At 43.3% G+C, this 26,031-nt stretch overlaps 1 protein-coding gene across 2 annotated transcripts; it reads right to left on the bottom strand.

Moving 5' to 3' along the window:
• Positions 1-137: 137 nt before the first annotated feature.
• LOC106563285 (ras-related protein Rab-14) lies at positions 138-23,354 on the bottom strand. Of its 2 annotated transcripts, XM_014128751.3 has the most exons (8): positions 23,006-23,164; positions 14,137-14,195; positions 12,537-12,590; positions 11,206-11,383; positions 10,357-10,423; positions 7,552-7,639; positions 1,947-1,977; positions 138-1,840 (listed from the first exon to the last, which is right to left on the bottom strand). In XM_014128751.3, exons 2-8 carry the CDS (start codon positions 14,186-14,188, stop codon positions 1,660-1,662), a joined length of 651 nt encoding a protein of 216 aa, XP_013984226.1. In that variant the 5' UTR covers positions 14,189-14,195; positions 23,006-23,164; the 3' UTR covers positions 138-1,659. The 2 variants fall into 2 exon arrangements, with proteins under 2 accessions (XP_013984226.1, XP_013984227.1); XM_014128752.3 differs by lacking the exon at positions 11,206-11,383 and having other exon boundaries at positions 23,006-23,354.
• Between the last annotated feature and the right edge of the window lie 2,677 nt (positions 23,355-26,031).

Genomic DNA, 26,031 nt, shown 5'->3' with positions numbered 1-26,031 from the left:
GGAGAGAAGAGTAAAACCAACTCCAAAATAAATTTGACGTTCTCCACTCCCCCTCCTAGAGTTAAGAGACCACGCTTGCAAAAAGTGTGAACACTTTCTCTCTACCCAGAGACTGAACAGAGGGAATCACTAGTGAGTAGAGGAAGTCTGTCCATACACATTTATTCATAGAAACTATGTTACAGAATTCCCAAGCACGAAATACAAGCATCCCACAAACACAACTGTACAGATCTCTACGAAGCCAGCATGGTTTGTTTATCCTCAAAGTAGCATGGTCACCAACATATATAAGCTATATACACAGCTGCCGAATTGGGGGAATTATTCTATGGTACAGACATTGAGTTGGGTTGAGTGTCAGACAAACTCATCCCATATGGGGCGTGCTGCTTGGTCTTGTAACTATACAAGCCTATGGGGAGATAACCCTACGCGTTGATCTGGGGTCAGTTTGAATTCCTCACCTCATAGTTAAAAGGACTGGAGTAGGGTAACTTCTACCCCAGTCTTTTCCTCATTTGTTAAACCAGTTCCATGTTCTCCACTACAATATCACCATATAGTAAAACAATTTGACAGCAGTATGTAGAGCAAGCGCAGCAAAGAAAATATTAAACACTAATAATATAAACATTAAATCATATCAAGGCAAACAACGACAAAGAAAATGCTGTTAAGGACAGAGATTCTATGGGGGAAGAGTGGGTGCAATGAAACTGATGATCTGAAGGAATCCTTCCCATAAAAAACAAGATGAGAAGTTTTATTTGAAGTGTCATTAACTTAGTCAAATAAATCCCGCCCCACACACACCCAGAACCTTTCCTGTGACTTCATGTAGGTAGAGGAGATTCTGGGGAATTCCAGGTCTCTTGGGCTTTAAAGTGTCTACTACACTAGTGTTGCACACTGAGGTGTACTGTACTGTAGGACACCATCCAAGGGATTAAATATCTGTCTAGTTTCAGAGCTTTACCATAAGGACCAGGGGGAAAGCTTTGGCTAAGGACTGCTCTAGACCCTGTTCAACAACTGGACCAAAGAGACACACACACAGCTGCCACCGCCGATAGCGAGCAGTAGTGGGGCTGCGTCATACATTACTACATCATTCCCTTCACTAACCATCCAAGGAAAATTAGAATCCCAAACATGTCATTTCAGTTTAAAACAGTCCTAGATCATTGGACTGATGCGGGGGGAGTGTGTCTGGATAGGTTCACGTCAATGGCGGTTATCGACTAAACAGGCTTGGTTTGGGATGTGGTGGATGAGACTTGATCGGTGTATATATTATAGGTAGATGCTATAAAAGGAAACGTTTAAAAAGCATTTCTTCTGGTTGTGTTATGAACATGACCTATCTGTGTCAGTAACCCATGTCTTTATATATATTAAATGTGTGTGGATCTGGGTTTCCATGGCAGATGAGCTGGACTGAATGGGGCAGAGGAAGAGAAGGAACAAGAGAGAAGTGAAGAAGAAGACAAAGTGAAAAAGGTGGGGGAGGAGGAATGACAGATTCATAGAGAGGTACACTCCCACTCAGCCCATCCCTCGTTCCCTCCCTCCATCCGTGCCCCACTCATGCAGCCCCAGTGGAGTGGGGTGGGGGCGATGGAGGGAGGATGAGGAGAGCGAGAGGGGCGTTGGTCATTAGCAGCCGCAGCCTTCCCTCTGGGGCTGTGGTTCGTTGGTTAATAGCCGGCCTCCCTGGGGTGCGGAGGGCTTGTGCTGGACACCAGACTCTGCAGCATTCAGGTCCAGACTGCCGTCCTGGATGTTCTGGTAGATCTTCTTAGCTGCCTCCAGGAAGGCATCCTCCACGTTCTCACCCCTGGGCAGAGGACACACACAGTCAGTCACACGGTTAGGAACACAAAGCACTTCAGCACATTTCAGACCAAATGTGAGGTAAAAGCAGGCAGTGCCCTCCGCCTTACGTTTTTGCGCTGGCTTCCAGGAATAAGAGACCTGTAACAAGGAATGGACACAAGATGGAGTCAGACTACTGCAGAAGAAAATTACAGATCCCCAACCATCCTCCTTACTCATACCTATGCTCAGGGGTGCAACTTTCACTGGGGACAGACATTCTGAAATTGCATTTTTGTCCCCCCACTTTTATCATTGGTATGTGATACAAAACAAGACAACAGTGTGCTTTAGGACCACGAGGACACCTCCGAGCGGTCGGGTAGGCTGTTTGGAGTGTTTATCCGACTGGATTAAAAAAAACATCCCCCCCACCTCTAAAACCAAAGTTGCGCCCCTGCCTTGACTTACACTACATGACCAAAAGTATGTGGACACCTCGTTGAACATTCCAAAATCATGGGCATTAATATGGAGATGGTCCCCCCCTTTGCTGCTATAACAGCCTCCTCTCTTCTGGGAAGGCGTTCCACTAAATGTTGGAACATTGCTGCGGGGACTTGCTTCCATTCAGTGCGAGCCAGGCGACTAGGCCTGGCTCACAGTCAGCGTTCCAATTCATCCCAAAAGTGTTTGATAGAGTTGAGGTCAGGGCCCTATGCAGGCCAGTGAAGTTCTTCCACGCCGATCTCAACAAATCACTGCTGTATGGACCTCGCTTTGTGCACTTGGGCATTGTCATGCTGAAACAGGAAAGGTCCTTCCCCAACCTGTTGCGACTAAGTTGGAAGCACAGAATCATCTAGAATGTCATTGTATGCTGTAGCGTTAAGATTTCCCTTCACTGGAACTAAGGGGCCTAGTCCGAATCAACAGCCCCAGACCATTATTCCTCCTCCACCAAACTTTACAGATGGCACTATGCATTGGGGCAGGTAGAGTTCTCCTGGCATCCGCCAAACCCAGATTAGTCCGTTGAACTGCCAGATGATGAAGCATGATTCATCACTCCAGCCAACACTTGGCATAGCACATGGGGATCTTAGGTTTGCGTGCGGCTGCTTAGCCAGGGAAACCCATTTCATGAAGCTCCCGATGAACAGTTCTTGTGCTGACGTTGCTTCCAGAGGCAGTTTGGAACTCGGTAATGAGTGTTGTAATCGAGGATAGACCATTTTTACACACTACGCGCTTCAGCACTCGGCCTGTCCCGTTCTGTGAGCTTGTGTGGCCTACCACTTCACAGCTGAGCCATTGTTGCTCCTAGACGTTTCCACTTCACATTAACAGCTCTAGCAGGGCAGAAATGTGACGAACAGACTTATTGGAAAGGTGGCATCCTATGACGGTGCCATGTTGAAAGCCATTGAGCTCTCCAGTAAGGCCATTTTACTGCCAATGTTTCTATGTAGGTTGCATGGCTGTGCACTAAATTGTATACACTCGTCAGCAATGGGTGTGGCTGAAATAGCCAAATTCACTAATTTGAAGGGTTGTCCACATACTTTTGTATACAGTACCAGTCGAAAGTTTGGACACCTACTCATTCAAGGGTTTTACTCCATTGTTACTATATTATAGAATAATAGTGATGACATCAAAACTATGAAATAACACATACAGTATGGAATCATTTAACCAAAAAAGTGTTACAACAAATCAACATATCATTTTAGATTCTTCAAAGTAGCCACCCTTTGCCTTGATGACAGCATTGCACACTCTTGGCATTCTCTCAACCAGCTTCATGAGGTAGTCACCTGGAACGGAGTTCAATTAAACAGGTGTGCCTTGTTAGCCTCCGTGATACGCAACTTTTCAGGGAAGTTAGGAACCAATATACACAGGCAGTTAGGAAAGCGAAGGCTAGCTTTTTATAGCAGAAATTTGCATCCTGTAGCACAATCTCAAAAAAGTTCTGAGACACTAAAGTCCATGGAGAATAAGAGCACCTCCTCCCTGCTGCCCACTGCACTGAGGTTAGGAAACACTGTCACCACCGATAAATCCACTATAATTGAGAATTTCAGTAAGCATTTTTCTACAGCTGGCCATGCTTTCCACCTGGCTACCCCTACCCCGGACAACAGCCCTGCAACCCCACAGCAACTCGCCCAAGCCTCCCCCATTTCTCCATCACCCAAATCCAGATAGCTGATGTTTTGAAAGAGCTGCAAAATCTGGACCCCTACAAATCAGCCGGGCTAGACAATCTGGACCCTCTCTTTCTAAAATTATCTGCCGAAATTGTTGCAACCCCCATTACTAGCCTGTTCAACCTCTCTTTCGTATTGTCTGAGATTCCCAAAGATTGGAAAGCAGCCGCGGTCGTCATCCTCTTCAAAGGGGGAGACACTCCAGACCCAAACAGCTACAGACCTATATCTATCCTACCCTGCCTTTCTAAGGTCTTCGAAAGCCAAGTTAACAAACAGATTACCGACCATTTCGAATCCCACCGTACATTCTCTGCTATGCAATCTGGTTTCAGAGCTGGTCATGGGTGCACCTCAGCCACGCTCAAGGTCCTAAACGATATCATAACCACCATCGATAAGAGACAATACTGTGCAGCCATGTTCATCGACCTGGCCAAGGCTTTCGACTCTGTCAATCACCACATTCTTATCGGCAGACTCAACAGTCTTGGTTTCTCAAATGATTGACTCGCCTGGTTCACCAACTACTTCTCTGATAGAGTCCAGTGTGTCAAATTGGAGGGCCTGTTTTCCGTACCTCTGGCAGTCTCTATGGGGGTGCCACAGGGTTCAATTCTTGGGCCGACTCTTTCTGTATACGTCAATGATGTCGCTCTTGCTGCTGGTGATTCTCTGATCCACCTCTACCTATGCAGACGACACCATTCTGTATACTTCTGGCCCTTCTTTGGACACTGTTAACTAACCTCCAGACGAACTTCAATGCCATACAACTCTCCTTCCGTGGCCCCCAGCTGCTCTTAAATGCAAGTAAAACTAAATTCATGCTCTTCAACCGATCGCTGCCCACACCTGCCCGCCCGTCCAACATCACTACTCTGGAAGGTTCTGACTTAGAATATGTGGACAACTACAAATACCTAGGTGTCTGGTTAGACTGTAAACTCTCCTTCCAGACTCATATTAAACATCTCCAATCCAAAATTAAATCTATAATAGGCTTCCTATTTCGCAACAAAGCATCCTTCACCCATGCTGCCAAACATACCCTCGTAAAACTGACCAAGCTACCGATCCTCGACTTCGGCGATGTCATTTACAAAATAACCTCCAACACTCTTCTCAACAAATTGGATGCAGTCTATCACAATGCCATCCATTTTGTCACCAAAGCCCCATATACTACCCACCACTTCGACCTGTACGCTCTCGTTGGCTGGCCCTCGCTTCATACTCGTCGCCAAACCCACTGGCTCCAGGTCATCTACAAGTCTTTGCCAGGTAAAGCACCGCCTTATCTCAGCTCACTGGTCACCATAGCAGCACCCACACGTAGCACGCGCTCCAGCAGGTATATCTCACTGATCACCCCCAAAGCCAATTCCTCCTTTGGCCGCCTTTCCTTCCAGTTCTCTGCTGCCAATGACTGGAACGAACTGCAAAAATCACTGAAGCTGGAGACACATATCTCCCTCACTAGCTTTAAGCACCAACTGTCAGAGCAGCTCACAGATCACTGCACCAGATCGTAGCCCATCTGTAAATAGCCCATCCAACTAGCCCATCCCCATACTGTATTTACTTATCTTGCTCCTTTGCACCCCAGCATCTCTACTTGCACATCTACCATTCCAGTGTTTAATTGCTTTATTGTAATTACTTCGCCACCATGGCCTATTTATTGCCTTACCTCCCTTATCCTACCTCATCTGCACACAATGTATATAGACTTTTTTTCTACTGTATTATTGACTGTATGTTTGTTTATTCCATGTGTAACTCTGTGTTGTTGTTTGTGACACACTGCTTTGCTTTATCTTGGCCAGGTCGCAGTTGTAAATGAGAACTTGTTCTTAACTAGCCTACCTGGTTAAATAAAGGTGAGAAAAAAAAGTTAATTTGTGGATTTTCTTTCCTTCTTAATGCATTTGAGACAATCAGTTGTGTTGTGACAAAGTAGGGTGGTACACAGAAGACAGCCCTATTTGGTAAAATACCAAGTCCATATTACGGCAAGAACTGCTCAAATAAGCAAAGAGAAACGACAGTCCATCATTACTTTAAGACATGAAGGTCAGTTAATATGGAATATTTCAAGAACTTTGAAAGTTTCTTCAAGTGCAGTCGCAAAAACCATCAAGCACTATGATGAAACTGGCTCTCATGAGGACCGCCACATGAAAGGAAGACCCAGAGTTACCTCTGCTGCAGAGGATAAGTTAATTACCAGCCTCAGAAATTGCAGCCCAAATAAATGCTTTTGAGTTCAAGTAACAGACACATCTTAACATCAAATGTTCAGAGACTGCATGAATCAGGCCTTCATGGTCGAATTGCTGCAAAGAAACCACTACTGAAGGACACCAATAAGAAGAAGAGAATTGCTTGGGCCAAGAAACATGAGCAACGGACATTAGACTGGTGGATATCTGTCCTTGGTCTGATGAGTCCAAATGTGAGATATTTGGTTCCAACCGCAGTCTTTGTGAGATGCAGACTAGGCGAATGGATGATCTCCGCATGTGTGGTTCCCAACGTGAACCATGAAGGAGGTGTGATGGTGCTTTGCTGGTGACACTGTCTGATTTATTTAGAATTCAAGGCACACTTAACCAGCATGGCTACCACAGCATTCAGCAGCGATACGCCATCCCATCTGGTTTGCGCTTAGTGGGACTGTCATTTGTTTTTCAAAAGGCCAATGACACAAAACACACCTCCAGGCTGTGTAAGGGCTATTTGACCAAGAAGGAGAGTGCGGTACTGCTGCATCAGATGACCTGGCCTCCACAGTCACTCGATCTCAACCCAATTGAGATGGTTTGGGATAAGTTGGACCGCAGTGAAGGAAAAGCAGCCAACTAGTGCTTAGCATATGTGGGAACTCCTTCAATGTGGGAACTCCAGTTGGAAAAGCATTCCAGGTGAAGCTGGTTGAGAGAATGCCAAGAGTGTGCAAAGCTGTCATCAAGGCAAAGGGTGGCTTCTTTGAAGAATCTAAAATATATTTTGATTCGTTTAACACCTTTTTGGTTACTACATGATTCCATGTGTGTTATTACATAGTTTGTCTTCACTATTATTCTACAATGTAGAAAATGGTAAAAATAAAAACCCTTGAATGAGTAGGTGTGTCCAAACTTGACTGGTACTGTATATTGTGTATCTCTCACTCACTCTCTATGAATGTGTCCTCACTTATGCGTTCACCTCTTTCGTATTCTCCCTCTGTACCTGAATGTATGCGCCATTTTACTCTCTTTCACCTCTCTCTTTCTCCCTCTCAATCAGAGACGAGTTGCTACTTCTCAAACTCTCCATCCCTCCCTATATGGAGGAGTCTCTTCTCTCGGTCTCCCTCACACTCCCCCTTCCAATCACCTAGTGAGTGTGGGGGGGGGGCCTGGGGGCATTCTCACAGCCATTCAGATAGGGTGGAATAGAGATAGATTGATGCGAGTTACTCCTCTCCCATCATCCCTCTCATTGAGCCCGAGGGTGTTCCCGGTCTCACCGTTCTCCTCAGCGAACTGCTTGGCCTCCTCATACGTGACATCTCTCTGGGCCTCCAGATCTGCTTTGTTACCTATGAGAATGATCACCTGTGGGAGGACAGAATGAGTCGGTCAGTCCTCCAGGCACCAAACACATTAACACAGTGGCAGTAGCAGCCTGGCAGGCACTAAAATCACATCCTCACTCACTTATAGGCAGAAAACGACATACGAGACAGCTCGCACACTTCACTGAGCGAGAGCTCTTACAGAACTTAGTACCAGTGGGAGAAATGGATTCAGCAATACCGTATCGGCTACACACCATGAAAGATACAGATAATAATATTAGAGGTCGACCGATTAATCGGAATGGCCGATTAATTAGGGCCGATTTCAAGTGTTCACGACAATCGGTAATGGGCATTTTTGACCACCGATCATGGCCGATTACATTGCACTCCACGAGGAGACTGCGTGGCAGGCTGACTACCTGTTATGCGACTGCAGCAAGGAGCCACAGTAAGGTGCTAGCTAGCATTAAACGTATCTTATTAAAAAAAAATCAATCTTAACATAATCACTAGTTAAACTAGTAATATCATCAACCATGTGTAGCTTTCTAGCATTGTAGCGTTATCCTGCGTTGCATATAAATCGATGCGGTGCCTGTTAATCTATCATTGAATCACAGCCTACTTCGCCAAACGGGTGATTTAACAAGCGCATTCACAAAAAAAGAACTGTCGTTGCACCAATGTGTACCTAACCATAATCATCAATGCCTTTCTTAAAATATATACACAAGTATATATTTTTAAACCTGCATATTTAAATAATATTGCATGCTAACATGAATTTCTTTTAACTAGGGAAATTGTGTCACTTATCTTGCGTTCTGTGCAACAGAGTCAGGGTATATGCAGCAGTTTGGGCCACCTGGCTCGTTGCGAACTGTGTGAAGACTATTTCTTCCTTACAAAGACAGCCAACTTCGCCAAACGGGGGATGATTTAACAAAAGCGCATTTGCGAAAAAAGCACAATCGTTGCACGAATGTACCTAACCATAAACATCAATGTCTTTCTTAAAATCAATACACAGAAGTATATTTTTTTAAACCTGCATATTTAGTTTAAAGAAATTCATGTTAGCAGGCAATATTAAACTAGGGAAATTGGGTCACTTCTCTTGCGTTCATTGCACGCAGAGTCAGGGTATATGCAACCGTTTGGGCCGCCTGGCTCGTTGCAAACTAATTTGCCATAATTATGTAAAATTCTGACATAACATTGAAGGTTGTGCAATATAACAGAAATATTTAGACTTAGGGATGCCACCCATTAGATGAAATACGTAACGGTTCCGTATTTCACTGAAAGAACAAACATTTTGTTTTCAAAATTATAGTTTCCGGATTTGACCATATTAATGACCAAAGGCTCGTATTTCTGTGTGTTATTATGTTATAATCAAGTCTATGATTTGATAGAGCAGTCTGACTGAGCGGTGGTAGGCAGCAGCATGCTCGTAAGCATTCATTCAAACAGCACTTTACTGCGTTTGCCAGCAGCTCTTTACAATGCTTCAAGCGTTGTGCTGTTTATGACTTCAGCCTATCAACTCCCGAGATTAGGCTGGCAATACTAAAGTACCTATTAGAACATCCAATAGTCAAAGGTATATGAAATACAAATGGTATAGAGAGAAATACTCCTATAATAACTACAACCTAAAACTTCTTACCTGGGAATATTGAAGACTCATGTTAAAAGGAACCACCAGCTTTCACATGTTCTCATGTTCTGAGCAAGGAACTTAAACGTTAGCTTTTTTACATGGCACATATTGCACTTTTACTTTCTTCTCCAACACTTTGTTTTTGCATTATATAAACCAAATGTAACATGTTTCATTATTTATTTAAAACTAAATTGATTTTATTGATGTATTATATTAAGTTAAAATAAAAAAAAGTGTTCATTCAGTATGGTTGTAATTGTCATTATTACAAATATATCTAAAAAATAAAAAATATATTTTTAAATATAAAAAAAGTGTACAATTTTTTCAAATATTTACATTTTTTATTAGTTCATTATTTTTTATTTTATTTCCTTTTAATAATTCCCCCCCCCCCCCCCATTTTATTTATATTTTTTTTTAATTATTATCAAAAATCGGCCGATTAATCGGTATTGGCTTTTTTTGGTCCCCCAATAAATCGGTATCAGCGTTGAAAAATCAAAATCGGTCGACCTCTAATGAATATACAACTGCCAATGCATCTGGGCACTAGTCATGTCTTGCCCCTGTAGCTCAGTTGGTTGAGCATGGTGCTTGCAACGCCAGGGTTGTGGGTTCGATTCCCACGGGGGACCAGTATTGCGAAGGGGAAAAAATGTAATAAAATGTATGCATTCTACTGTAAGTCGCTCTGGATAAGAGCGTCTGCTAAATGACTAAAATGTAAAATGTCATGTCCCATTTTCCAACGAGAGACTGTGGTGTTCGAGTAAACAAGCCGACAGTGAGTTTAGGATGTTGACCTTGTATAAGCAAGCTAAACGCATATTCTAATCTGTACATGATAGCAGTGTGATTCGGCCATAATCATAGTAGTCAAAATGCAATTTAGAGATGGACGGGGCTCTGGGGCATCAATCAAACACACTGGGTGTGCTGCAGTGGGACACAGCAGAGACACAAAGAGCATTAGATGAGAGAATGCAAGAAAGGGGACAGGGAGACTACTTGGTAGTACATCCAACCAGACACTGTGTTTGACAGGCAGCTAGAGAGGAGCAGTGTGAAACCATACTCACAGTATTTGGGTTGGTCAGATTTCTGGCATCAGTCAGCCAGCTGCTGAGGTGGTTGTACGTACTTCTCCTGTGGAACACACACGGGGAAGAGTGGGAGTTAGATAACCTGGCGGCAGGTCGGGACAAAACAGCGTGTGCCACATCATAAGTGGGATCAAAGGTTGTGGCCGTGACAAATGGAGAAATGTTCCTGGGTCTGTATCTATATATCCTTTCACTAATAGAATAAACCTACTGATTCTTCTTCAGTTTTGACAACAGTTCTTACAGTCCGAGACACGGGTGTCAATATGGAACGCTAAAATTAGGCTAGGGAACAAACGAGCAATCGAATCCCAATTCATAAAACAGAGGCAATGATATGCTGCATAGACACCAACTACTATTAGTGGGAAAACTACAATATAGAAATGCTGCAATACTTAAAGCTTTACTCTGAGCCTATGCTTTCTATGAGAGGAGACAGACATTCCACTGATACAGTCTCACAGTTTGGGGGAGGAAGGTGGGGAGGGCAACAGGATGCAGACACCATGTTTGTTCAGGAAGAGAGGGGCACACTTTATGCCATCTGCCCCTTTTCCTTTCCTTTGTCTCCCACACAGACATATAGGCCAACAGACCGAGAGCAATCTGACTAGTACAGCTAACGGGTGGGTTGTGTATTGTAGAACAAGCTGAGGGGACTAGGATGAAGTTGGACCTAGATGCTTATCGGAGGCCAGTTTTTTTTTCCCTGTATGGTTTGAGCTAGGATTGGGGAAGGGTAATTTGACCCTAGCTCTTTGCCTACAGGCAGCTTCTACCAGGAGCATCAAGGTTCGGGCACGTCGGCGTGTGTGCGCGTACCTGGTGATGTCGTAGACCATGAGTGCGCCCGCGGCCCCCCTGTAATAACTACGCGTGACGGCCCTGAAGCGCTCCTGGCCCGCCGTGTCCCAGATCTGCAGCTTGATCTTCTGGCCGCTCACCTCGATTATCCTCGTGCCAAACTCCACGCCGATCGTGTGGGGGCAGTCCGCCATGACTGGAGGAGCGAGAGGTGGGGAAAGGAATAGATCGTCAGTATAGCTATGAGGAATCCAAGGAGGCAACATTCCTCTATAACACACAGATTTAAATTAAAATCAAAAACAGAGTATTGCCACTTTGTCAAGAGACATGACGAGACTCTGGGGAGTGAACTACATCAGAGATCTGTATATAATGACGAGATGCTCGTGTCTCCGCTCAAACAATGGGAGTCGTTTTCCCAAAGGCGGGGAAGGCAGGCGACAAGTGTCGGGGCCAAAATAAGCCCATTGAAACGCATTGGTGAAACCTCTTGCTTCGCCTCGTCTTCTCCGACTACATCTCCCATCACAGAAGTCTGACTCAGTAGACCTTCCTCAGCCTGCCTCCCTTTCTCGCTCTCCCTTCCTCCTCCTCTCCGGAGTGTCACTAGACTGCTGTGATTAACCTGCTCTCTATTCCATTTACTGTGACTACACCTCCTCTTTCCCAATCTCTCTCCTCTCCCTACCATACAGAACAGCCTGCCAGTGGCACAGCTAGCACCAACTTGAACTATAAACAGCACCCATATACATACGCATCTTTCCTCACAGTCACGAACACATCCAACCACACAGAGAAAACAGGTGCACCCTTGACCGTATACACGCACTTCATCACCTCCATTGTGAGGGAACAGAGAGAGCAGGTGGGTTGAGTATCCATTTCAGACTGGCAGATCAGTTGGTTTTTACCACTTGCATTTCAATGTTAACCAGAGACAGGGAGGAAGTCTTCAAACCTGGCATTCAGCACTCACAAAGCAGCTGCCTGTTCCGAGCCCAAGTCTACGGGCCATGCAGGATGCGATGCTAGATAGATGAATGAGGAGCAGAGCATCTGCATTTACTGCTGCCTGCTAATAATGCCATTAAAATGCATTCAAAAGCCTGGGTGTTATAGTGAAGTGACTGAGGCTACAGCTGAGAAAGCACACACACACACACACACACACACACAACATGAAGCAGACACACATTTCAAAGTGGCACCCACACTCTCCCCCTCTCTCAATGAGCTGAAGTCATCAGAGGGGATTTAGAGTGAGACAGTCCATTCCTACAGCCTGTGTGAGATGAGGAGGGGTTATCTGTCTGGAGTCGGTGGGGAGCCAGGGATGTACTTACATTTCTTCTCTGTGAACTGGTGAAGCAAACATGACTTCCCTACCCCCATGTCCCCTACAGAGAGAGAGAGAGAGATGTGTCAGGATCCATGTTCAAATATTAACATTACATACAAGACGGAGAGGACAAAAAAAAAAACACAGACATACAACTTGTTTCATATTTTCCTATGAAGGGATCAGTTTTCACTGACCACTCGGTCTGACCAGGAACAACTCTGGTTGTAACACAGAAAGAGCATCTTCCCTCTCCCCCTCAGACATTGTTAACAGAATGCTATGGTGGTTGCCAGTTGTGTGCTTTACACATATGAGGGCACTTAAAGAGGCAGCATAAACAGGCCTGCAGGGCTTTGACTTAATAGCTGGCATGGTTACCTCTAGTGGAGTGGGGAGAGCAGAGGATTTTATTTATTTTTTAAAACTGCAATATGTAACTTTTTGGGTGACCTGACCAATTTCACATAGAAATGTGAGTCATAGATCTGTCATTCTTATTGAAAGCAAGTCTACAAAGCAGTAGATCTATTCTATGTGTGCTAGTTCTAGGCTTTCCATTCTCGCTTCTTCTGCAGTCGGTTTTATACACCAGCTTCAAACAGCTGAATAATACAATATTTGTAGTTATTGAAAATATATTTCACAGCGGTTTAGATGGTACAATGTTTCTGTATACTTGTTTGTTTTGTCACAAACTGAAATTAGGCAAACTACTCCAATTTTAGCTACCAGGAAATGGCGGTGCATTTTTCGCATATTGCACCTTTAAGGCCTATACACTAATGTCTGCTCTAGCTACAGAGCTAAAGTGACGTGTGTGTGTGTTGTATGACCACATTGATGTCTGGGTAACAGACAGCAAACAAGAGCAGCACAAGACAGGGCCTTTGGCAGTTGTCAAACAAGTCCACAAAGTTGACATTGAGGTGGGGTTTTAAAGGCCTCAATGCAGCAGGGTAAACAACCTCCAGGGAGTTGGAGATGGAGAGATATGGAGATTTAACTTCCCTATTTTGAGGTGCCAAACTGGTAGGAAAATACACTAAGGGGAAGAGTGGAATGCACAACAAGATAAAACTACCACCACAACTCAGAACATTTTGGCCTGGGCTATATACCAACAATACATAAGGTTACTGTACGCTCATTGCTTCTGTTGGTAATTTAGATCAAAAAGGAGAGCAATCGTTCTATTTTAAGTTCATTAATAACCCTGTTACGAGCACATTGTCGGTACAGTATGTCATTAGAACACAAACCACTTTGCTTTGCTTAGGCTAGCTTCCGGGGAAAACATTTATTGATAAAAACGTTTTAAAATCACTGAGAAATGGCGACCACATACCGAATCAAAAGGAATCTGCTGTAATGGGGTCATGGTTGAGACCTGGAGTAATCCTGACCACATGACCTGACCAGGACAAACTCCTGAGCTACGGTTCTAGTCTCGTGATGGGTGCTCTTTCAGGGCTTGTAGCATCTCAGTGAGCTGTGTGCTAACTGCAACCAATGGGTGACCTACATACAGCACAGCACTGTACACACAAACAAACAGGCCTCCATTCCAATCCAGTCAACATGCATGCTCGCGGCTCACTTACCGATGATGATGTATTTGAAAATGTAGGAGTAGTTGTACGGTGCGGTGGCCATCGTGGCTCTGAAAGAGAGAGAAAGGTTCAAGATGAGTCAGAGAAAGAATCAGGGTGCTGTCTATGAATCTACTCTAGCTGGGCATCATGCAGAAACCACACATTATCTTTGAATTCTGTCTGTCGACATCACTCACTATCCCATTTAATTTTACAGTGCTTGGTTTGACCACACACTTAGTCAACTGAAACATTGCATCTTGCTGCTCGACCACTGGCACTCCATAACATTAAACTACAACATCATGCCTGGCATATAGCATGAGCCTGTGAATTGGTCAACATGCTCAGTAGAGAATGATGTCACCATGTCTCAGACCCTACTAGACAGACTGAGCAGCTGGTGTGCTGTACGAGAACTAAAACATTATTTTAAGTAGTATGAATAATTCCTGATTTCTCAGGATTCCTGTCATGTGATTTCTCAGTTAGACAGCAGGCCCAGGAGCACTGACCTCTCAAATATATGGGTAGGACTCAACCCAGCTGGAAGAGCTGAAACCATCTGATAGCAATGTATCTGACCACATACAAATACGTTGACTTTGTAACTCCAGTATCGGACATTAATCTACAGGGCCTAACTCAACTGATGTCTGTCCATTAAATCAGCATGAGGAAGTCAAGCTTCAGCCAGCTATCACTGGATAGGTCCCAATTATCTCTCCTTCCTCCCAAAGTGTGCACTTCTTCACTTCCCTTCACTGATTTGAAAGGACATGTCTGGTATAAGAAACATGGTGGAAACTCCCTCTAGCCCATGCCTCCACCAATCCAACTCTTTTAGATTTGTGGGAAGTAGTGAACGAGTGTACACTTCAGGAGAAAGGAGAGATTATTGGGACGCACCCTGTGGGCAGGTTGTGTAAGAAGAGAAACCAACCAGGATTAGACAACGACTCTAAGCCTAGCTGAGGAAGAGAGACCTAAAAGGGGAGGGGCTCTAAAAATAACAATTCAGACAGGGAGGGTCATCATAGATCACACATGCGCACACACTGATGGACAGGGCCTGTCATGGGAGTTCTTCCAAGAAGCCTTCATCTTATTCACAACAGTACCACGGACTGTAACAAGATGAGATGTGGCAGAGCCAGACTCCAGACTCCTCTGTATTACTATCCCATGATGCACCTACAATTTATAGTTTTCCATTATGATCTTTAGGCCAGCAGCCATTAACTAAAGGGGTTAGAGGATGAATAACCACCAATTACAATACGTACGTTATCAATTTGAGAGGCTCATTAATCAAATGGCTTAACCACTCGTTTTCAAGATGGAGATAGAGGACTTCTCTAGATGTAGCCTAATCTCACACAACGGAAGATAGAAGGACTTCTCTAGATGTAGCCTAATCTCACACAACGGAAGATAGAAGGACTTCTCTAGATGTAGCCTAATCTCACACAACGGAAGATAGAAGGACTTCTCTAGATGTAGCCTAATCTCACACAACGGAAGATAGAAGGACTTCTCTAGATGTAGCTTAATCTCACACAACGGAAGATAGAAGGACTTCTCTAGATGTAGCCTAATCTCACACAACGGAAGATAGAAGGACTTCTCTAGATGTAGCCTAATCTCACACAACGGAAGATAGAAGGACTTCTCTAGATGTAGCTTAATCTCACACAACGGAAGATAGAAGGACTTCTCTAGATGTAGCCTAATCTCACACAACGGAAGATAGAAGGACTTCTCTAGATGTAGCCTAATCTCACACAACGGAAGATAGAAGGACTTCTCTAGATGTAGCCTAATCTCACACAACGGAAGATAGAAGGACTTCTCTAGATGTAGCCTAATCTCACACAACGGAAGATAGAAGGACTTCTCTAGATGTAGCCTAATCTCACACAACGGAAGATAGAAGGACTTCTCTAGATGTAGCCTAATCTCACACAACGGAAGATAGAAGGACTTCTCTAGATGTAGCCTAATCTCACACAACGGAAGATAGAAGGACTTCTCTAGATGTAGCCTAATCTCACACAACGGAAGCTAAAACAAAAACAAGTGCATAGGACCAAATGGGTGTTTATGTTGGGTTGGTTGATCATCACCATTATGCAGCATGTTCAATGGTGTGTTTCCTCTCTCTGCATCACAAACCTCGAGCAACAAACTGCTCTGAGAACTCGCAGACAGATGTCGGAGTAAACAGAGAGGTTTAAACTGAATGCTAAGCATTAGCCTTGTCCTGTGCTTAGCCAATGGGGGAGCAAGGCTATACTCTCCACAATAGCAAAGGCTTAGGTCCATGGTCCCGGGCAGACTGGGGTGTGTGTATGAACATCATTAAAAAGAACATCGATCTGCATAGAAAATAAGCAGCTATTTTCTATGATACACACAGATAAATATGAGGCTTCTAGCCAATTGTGTCATCGATACGGCAAGTACAGGCAGCCAACATCCCCAGCAGTGTTGTGTCACTTTGAGGCAAGCGATTTCATTAGACTTAGACTTCACGTTCAGGAAATTGCATCATATGTGCACAGCTCCTTTTAATCTCAAATGAAAGGAAGACATTACATTAGGCTGTAGAAGAGGAGAGGTTTTAAGAGGGACAGCGTTTCCTCGCGTCACCCAAGTCCACGATGCAGAGGCTCTGTCAGAACCATTAGCAGGTGTAATTTCACAAGGGTACCCAAGGGAGGACAAGTAGCACCTTTAAATTCCTCTTAACAGTCCTCTTAACTGCACGGAAACACACAGGTCTAGGCCCTAAGTAATTGGTATCTCTAGATACCAGCTACCCACACAACCCATCTGTTGCCTTTATGCTGAGCGACATTCATTCATATGGGTTTGAATTATAACTACACCTACAGTACCAGTCAAAAGTTTGGACACACCTACTCATTACAGGGTTTCTTTATTGTTTTACTATTAGCTACATTGTAGAATATTAGTGAAGTTATCAAAACTATGAAATAACACACATGGAATCATGTAGTGTGTTAAATAAAAATATATTTTAGATATGAGATTCTTCAATATCCCTTTGCCTTGATGATAGCTTTGCACACTCTTGGCATTCTCTCAACCAGCTTAATGAGGTAGTCACCTGGAATGCATTTCAATTAACAGGTGTGCCTTGTTTAAAGTTAAGAAGGAAAGAAATCCCACAAATTAATGCTTTTGAGACAATCAGTTGTGTTGTGACATGGTAGGGGTGGTATACAGAAGATAGCCCTATTTGGTAAAAGACCAAGTCCATATTATGGCAAGAACAGCTCAAATAAGCAAAGAGAAACGACAGTCCATCATTACTTTAAGACATGAAGGTCAGTCAATACGGAACATTTCAAGAACTTTGAATGTTTCTTCAAGTGCAGAAGCAAAAAACATCAAGCGCTATGATGAAACTGGCTCTCATGAAGACCGCCACAGGAAAGGAAGTCCCCGAGTTACCTCTGCTGAAGAGGATAAGTTAATTAGTTACCAGCCTCAGATTGCAGCCCAAATAAATGCTTCACAGAGTTCAAGTAACAGACATCTCAACATCAACTGTTCAGAGAAGACTGCATGAATCCGACCTTCATGGTTGAATTGCTGCAAAGAGACCACTACTTAAGGACACCAATAAGAAGAAGAGACTTGCTTGGGTCAAGAAACACGAGCAACGGACATTAGACTGGTGGATATCTGTCCTTGGTCTGATGAGTCCAAATGTGAGATATTTGTTTGCAACCGCCGTGTCTTTTGTGAGACGCAGACTAGGTGAACGGATGATCTCCGCATGTGTGGTTCCCATCGTGAAGCATGGAGGAGGTGGTGTGATGGTGCTTGCTGGTGACACTGTCTGTGATTTATTTAGAATTCAAGGCACAGTTAACCAGCATAGCTACCACAGCATTCTGCAGAGATACGCCCTCCATCTAGTTTGCGCTTAGTGGGACTATCATTTGTTTTTCAAAAGGACAATGAACCAAAACACACCTCCAGGCTGTGTAAGGGCTATTTGACCAAGAAGGAGAGTGATGGAGTGCTGCATCAGATGACCTGGCCTCCACAATCACCCGACCTCAACCCAATTGAGATGGTTTGGGATGAGTTGGATGAGACTGAAGAAAAAGCAGCCAACATGTGCTCATCATATGTGGGAACTCCAAGGATGTTGGAAAAGCATTCCTAATGAAGCTGGTTGAGAGAATGCCAAGAGTGTGCAAAGCTGTCATCAAGGCAAAGGGTGGCTACTTTGAAGAATCTAAAATATATGTTGATTTGTTTAACACTTTTTTTGGTTACTACATGATTCCATGTGTGTTATATCATAGTGTTGATGTCTTCGCTATTATTCTACAATGTAGAAAATAGTAAAAATAAAGAAAAACCCTTGAATGAGTAGGTGTGTCCAAACTTTTGAATGGTACTGTATATAGAGACGGCCAGACTCAAACACACACCTAGAGCATCACTGTTAGAAGCTGCCTGCTATTTATAGCACAGACACCTTTCTGAATTATTATCCATTGCTGCTTATACGGTAATATAGCCTATTCCATAGTCTATAAGAAAGGATTGGTGATAATCAGGAATATAGACACACATACAGTCATGCACATTTGAAAATATTCAAACAGATGCTTGGATTAAATATAGTCTCAAATTGAAATCAGCCTTGTTTATGAATACATGATCTGACTTCACATAAGAGCATCAACTTTTCAGAAAGAGAGAGGGCATTCTCACAATCGATTCAAATAATTCACTTGTCAGTAATTCAGTCTCACACTATAGCTGAGAGCGGACATCTGTAATGCAAGTAGAAGGCACAAGGGAACAATGGGATCTGATTCCAAATCAATCACCCTGAATAATAGCCTACACATACAAGTCTTCTAACGTGTGATTAATTGTGACTAGGCTATCCGTTATCATCTCTAGAGAATGTTTCCGTCTATCTGGGAAGTTTCTCTTAAATCTGTGGTTCAGTACACAGCAATTATAAATGCATTGCAGTTAAACCAGTTTTGGAGATTAAAATAGCTATGCAATAGATCCTGGCGCCAACCAGAAAAATACATGGTTTGGCCTGCTGTTCAATGACCAAGTTTTCCTGCTAAACAATATAGCACTATGACAAATGTCTCAGGCTAGAGCTGGGGTGGGTTGATTTGAGAGAAGATGGGAGAAGGTGAAAAGGTGAAGAAGAGAAGGAGAGTGTTACAGGAGAGCAGTCCGGGTGAAGAAAGAGGTGAATTAGGGACGCTTACATTGTGATATAAAGAGGCAAATTGAGTAAACTAATCATGGAAGAGTGATATTTAGGATCATCTTCCAGAATTGAATGGATTTGTGTTAATCATCTGAGGTGGTTAATTCCAGGTCAAGGTGTCACCTCAGCCTCATCCTCTCTGCATGGGGTTGGTCAGAGACCCTTGGGTGCCACTCCCCTGAAGTGGCCTACAAGAAAATGGCCCCACTCCCCATTCCAGCTCTGCCTGCTTGAAAAACAAAGTGCAGCAGAAAGACAGTTGAGGTGGTAAGGGAAGTAATGTAGTTAGCGTGTGGGATAAGCTCCAGTAAGGGATTTGATACACTGACCGTGACGTGAACTTGTATCACAGCCTGCCTTGCTGCTAGCCTGACTTCCTCCCCTCACATGACCCTCTGTCATGTGGTGCCTCCAGACTTGTGTGAGTTTTTCCATAAGGCGAAAGCTACTAGAGCCTACTAGAGCTGTACACACACTCTAGGGCTACTCCTTCTTTGGGTAAATGATAGGAAAAATTCCCTTTTTCCCCAAACGAGGCCCTGGAGAAGTATACATCCAAGGAGAGTGCGATTGAGAGCATGTGACCAGACTGCAGTCTCAGCACTTCTCCATACACTCGCACTGATTCATAAAACAGAGCGCTGTCACCTCTTTTATCACATCCACTTCCTGTTGTTGAACGAATATAACTGGTGTCACATACTGTACATCTGGGCTATTTTTCTCTTCTCTGACTCATTGTCATATTGCTATGCTGCCATACAAACAAAATCCTGCTGTAAATTGCAGAAGTGCATTTGGGTTGTGATCACCATTACCAAAGGCAGAGATGGAATGGACAAATCAATTGAAAAACTTGGGTTCAATCAATGCACATACAGTGTATTTCTTTCACTGTGTGATCTGCCATTTTAAGGGAATATTTTTCCATCAAGGTAAAATTCAAGGCCAAGAAAATACATCTACTCTTGTCACACAGAGAGGAGTATCTCAGGTGATGACACATCTACATGAATACATTCATATTCTATCCTAATCAAAGCCTCATTCTTATATCAAATAAATATTTCAGTGATTGACAGTAAGGGCTGGCCCGAGACAAGGCCTAGATATGGATGCATGCTGTGTCATTTTGTTTTACATTTTTAATTTCACCTTTATTTAACCAGGTAGGCTAGTTGAGAACAAGTTCTCATTTGCAACTGCGACCTGGCCAAGATAAAGCGTAGCAATTCGACACATACAACAACACAGAGTTACACATGGAATAAACAAAACATACAATCAATAATACAGTAGAACAAAAGAAAACAAATAGTCTATATACAGTGAGTGCAAATGAGGTAAGTTAAGGCAATAAATAGGCCATGGTGGCGAAGTAATTACAATATAGCAATTAAACACTGGAATGGTAGATGTGCAGAAGTTGAATGTGCAAGTAGAGATACTGGGGTGCAAAGAAGCAAGATAAATACATACAGTATGGGGATGAGGTAGGTAGATAGCCCATCTGTAAACAGCCCATCTATGTACAGGTGCAGTGATCTGTGAGCTGCTCTGACAGCTGGTGCTTAAAGCTAGTGAGGGAGATATGAGTCTCCAGCTTCAGAGATTTTTGCAGTTCGTTCCAGTCATTGGCAGCAGAGAACTGGAAGGAAAGGCGGCCAAAGGTGGAATTGGCTTTGGGGGTGACCAGTGAGATATACCTGCTGGAGTGCATGCTACGAATGGGTGCTGCTATGGTGACCAGTGAGCTGAGATAAGGCGGGGCTTTACCTAGCAGAGATTTGTAGATAACCTGTAGCCAGTGGGTTTGGCGACGAGTATGAAGCGAGGGCCAACCAACGAAAGCGTACAGGTCGCAATGGTGGGTAGTGTATGGGGCTTTGGTGACAAAACTGATGGCACTGTGATAGACTGCATCCAGTTTGTTGAGTAGAGTGTTGGAGGCTATTTTATAGATGACATCACCGAAGTCGAGGATCGGTAGGATGGTCAGTTTTACGAGGGTGTGTTTGGCAGCATGATGAAGGATGCTTTGTTGCGATATAGGAAGCCAATTCTAGATTTAATTGTGGATTGGAGATGCTTAATGTGAGTCTGGAAGGAGAGTGTACAGTCTAACCAGACACCAGTCATCTATGTGATTACTGGATAGCTGGCTGAGCTAAACAGCTACTGCACTATAAATTATTAAACTAAGGACCTGTGCAGTCAAAAATGTAATTTTCCTGTGTTTTAAAAATAACTGCCTGCCAGGCAGAATAAGTTAATAGACCAATAACAAAGAGAGTTTGCCCTCCTCTCTGCCAATAAAAGCTAGTTTTTAGGTTACATGTTCTTTCCATAAGGCCAGGGTTTCCCAAACACAGCTGATTCAAATAATCAAAGCTTGATAATGAGTTGGTTATTTGAATCAGTTTTGTAGTGCTAGGGTAAAAACCAAAACATGCACCTAGTGGGGCCCCAGGACCAGGTTTTGGAAACCCTGCATTTGACCCCTCAATCAGACCACTCCAGAACAGTCCTAGCAACATTTATTCTTGAGAAATTGTTTGTTTATTTTTTTACAATTTGAATTTAAAACAATAACAGTAAGGTACTTAATTGTTACCCAGAAATGATTTGATATTGAGATTAAACGGCTGCGTTGGACCTTTTAATGGATGAATGAACGCCACAATTTCAGAACAATACAGCTGGCTTGTGACAATGTAGGCTAGTGGGAGGGCATAATCTAGCTAAATGCTCATGACAGTTCAAGCACACATCTGACTATAGCTAGCTACATGAGATGAAAAGGTTGATAAACTAATTACCTACGAATACAACACCCCAAAAGCCTCTATCTGCTGGCCAACGACGTTAGCTAACTGATGCTATCAACACAAACCGTGGCAACAGTCTGTTTAGATAGCTAGCATCTTGGTTTATTGTTCAGACGGGACGCTAAAATAATGTATTGTAAAATGTATTGGCAGTGAAGTTGGGAGAGGTGTGGGTTGTCCAGCTATGACCACAACGTACTAGACTAGACCCGATCTTAACGTTAGCCGTCTTCATTGACCTGCTAGCCAACTAGCCAGCTAGAAACAGGCTAAACTGGCTAACTAGATAACCATAATACATGTGTCATCATTTATTGGCGAATATGTAACTAGCCATGTCGACCTAAAGGGAAGAATACAGTTACCATGACATGAGCCTTGATAACTAACTTAGGCGAAATGTTGGGGCCAACAAATGATAGCTAGCAAGCGTAAGGTTACTCTTTCGGATACTACAGTAGTTAGTTAGCTCAAAAGCAATGGCCTGTTCCCAAAAACGACAGACACCTGGCTAGATCCACAATGGCAAAACAAAACCACGGGTGTTTGTGAAGAATGGTAATATATTACACAGTGCAAGATAGATAACATTAGCTAGTAGACACTTTACTCGTTGGCTAGCTAGCCGCCAACTTAACTATATTAGCGTAGTAGCTAGCTGTTAGCTAGCCACTATAATTTGTAACACAGAAGGTTCAAAGTTTTATAAATGTGTTAGCTATATGTGGATACGAACACTCCTATATTATGTTTATATTCTTACCGGAAATTGTCGGTTTAATGTATTGAGCTCTTCAGACGAGATCTGCAGGTTATCCTGGCTGAAGTATCTACCTTGCCTGCCTGTCCAAGATGGCTGCTTGCACTGCACAGGGTTTTTCCTTCTGTTGTGTGGCTTCTGGGACAAAGGGCAATGCATATGGGGCGATTTGCGCTGTTTGTGCTAATTATAAATGTGAAATGAAGTGCGCAAACTCAAAAATCATTATCAATGTATTGGACGCGATATGTAGTGTCGCCGATATTAAACAGTTTTGTGGCATGAAGAATCACTTATGCTTTGGTCGGTGTGATGACAGTGCTGCATCAGACGGCCTCAGCCTACATGTGTGCGAGTAGACTAACCTAATATTCTATCATCAGTGTCAAAGTACTGCACTATATATTCCATTGCTGGTCCTTTTGTTGTGGACCCACACTAGGAATATTTATAAAGAAAGACCTGTGTTGGGAATGGGATCTAAGCCAACTACAACATATTCCATAACTAGGCTTATGATTTGTAGATCAAATGTATTTTCTTTATGATTCACACCCAGACACATAAACAATAAGATGATCTATTTTGTAAACCTCAGAGGCAATCAGACCCAATTCTCTTTTGTTGATATGGAATAGGCTATGGAGGGAAGGCTTCATACTGCATGTAATTTGTTTAAAAATTACTTGACAGAAGTCAATGTGTATCTACCGATGGTGTTAAATAAGGTTTCCTTGATATTACGAAAGGTGTCCCTCAGGGGTCAATTCTGGGCCCTGTGCTTTTTACTGTTTACATTAACAATATCGACTTCCACTTGTGTAACCTGCACTTGTATTTAGATGATACTGTTGTGTATGCTATTGCCCCCACAGTTGACCAGGCTCTATCTGACCTACAGTCTGCCTTCATTGTATAACAGAAAACTTTATTGACCTGAAATTAGTATTGAATGCAGGTAAAACTAAGTATATGTTGAGTCTCTAGAGCACATAAAATTACTCTGATGATTTAAGCATATGTACTTTGGATGGTGTCCACATTGATTGTGTTCCTGCTTATCTGTGCATCTGGATAGATGAAAAACTGTCTTTTAAAAAGAATATTGATGAGTTAAATGGGCTTCTTCTATAGAAATAGGTGTAGAAGGTGTTAAGGAGCCTATTGGACCTAGACTTGGGGCTCCGGTGCCGGTTGCCGTGCGGTAGCAGAGAGAACAGTCTATGACTTGAGTGACTGGAGTCTTTGACACATTTTTGGGCCTTCCTCTGACATCGCCTTGTATATAGGTCCTGGATGGCAGGAAGCTTGACACCAGTGATGTATTTGGCCGTACACACTACCCTCTATAGCGCCTTATGGTCGGATGCCGGGCAGTTGCCATACCAGGCGGTGATGCAACCAGTCAGGATGCTCTCGATGGTGCAGCTGTAGAACTTTAAAAAAATCTGAGGACCCATGCCAAATCTTTTCAGTTTCCTGAGGGGGAAAAGGTGTTGTAGTGCCCTCTTCACGACTGTCTTGGTGTGTTTGGACCATGATAGTTTGTTGGTGATGTGGACACCAAGGCACTTGAAACTCTCGACCCGCTCCAGTACAGCCCAGTCGATGTTAATGGGGGCCTGTTCAGCCCTCCTTTTCCTGTAGTCCACGATCATCTCCTTTGTCATGCTCACATTGAGGGAGAGGTTTTTGTCCTGGCACCACACGGTCAGGTCTCTGACCTCCTCCCTATAGGCTGTCTCATCATTATCGGTGATCAGGTTGTGTCGTCAGCAAACTTAATGATGCTGTTGGAGTTGTGCCTGGCCATGCAGTCGAGGGTGAACAGGGAATACAGGAGGGGACTAAGCATGCACCCCTGAGGGGGCCCCGGTGTTGAGGATCAGTGTGGAAGATGTGTTGTTGCCTACCCTTACCACCTGGGGGCGGCCCGTCAGGAAGTCCAGGATCGAGTTGAAGAGGGAGGTGTTTATAGTCCAGGGTCCTTATCTCAGTGATGAGCTTTGTGGGCTCTATGGTGTTGAACACTGAGCTGTAGTCAATGCTGACGTTCCTATCGGTCCTAGACTATGGCAACATCCTCTATATGAATGAACGCAGCTGCCACTTCATTAAAGCCCTTAGATACAGTTTGTCATAGTGCACTGCGCTTTATTACAGGCGACAATTTTAGTACTCATCACTGCATTCTCTACCAGAAAGTTTGTTGGCTGTCTTTTTTTAATTTCACCTTTATTCAACCAGGTAAGCCAGTTGAGAACAAGTTCTCATTTACAACTGCGACCTGGCCAAGATAAAGCAAAGCAGTGAGACACAAACAACAACAACACACATGGAATAAACAAACGTACAGTCAATAACACAATAGAAAAAAGTCTATATACAGTGTGTGCAAATGGCATGAGGAGGTAAGGCAATAAATAGGCCATTTGATGTCACATATGTTGATACATTGGTATGTTTTCATTTAGAAAGCACTTTTCCAGAAGGGCTCCGTACAATTCCATTGTACCTAACATCTTTACTAAACTTTAGACATACAAGTTACCACACCTGGTCTTAGAGATGGCTAACTCTGGAAATTCCTTTGGTCTCTACTGAGTTAGGTAAATAAGCGTTTAGTTTTCTTGCATCTTATTTGTGGAACAATCTTCAACATTTTCTTAAATTTGATATTTTGATGCCTCTAGGGCAATTCAGAAAGCTGATTGAAGACCTTATTACTGATGAATATGGGGATCCATAATAAATACAAAATGTGTTCGTTTTTTATGACCATGTTTTTTCTTCTGCTTGCATTTTGTATTTATATTTTGATGTGTGTATTTCCTGTAATTTATGTAATTCAGGGCTCACTGTAATAGAGACCTTGGTCTCAGTATGATAAAAGCCTGATAAAAGCTTAAATAAATAAATAAAAATCATAGTTGCCTAATAAATAAAGAACGTCGGGGCTAGCACGCTGATCAGACGTTGTCATTATTCCGGTGTCAGTAAGCCTAGTGGTTAGAGCGTTAGGCCAGTAA

Source organism: Salmo salar, chromosome 11 (assembly GCF_965601325.2).
Source record: "Salmo salar chromosome 11, fSalSal1, whole genome shotgun sequence".
NCBI classification, from domain to species: Eukaryota; Metazoa; Chordata; class Actinopteri; order Salmoniformes; family Salmonidae; genus Salmo; species Salmo salar.
Note: the sequence above shows the minus strand (reverse complement) of the source record. Positions and strands in the feature narration are given on the sequence as shown.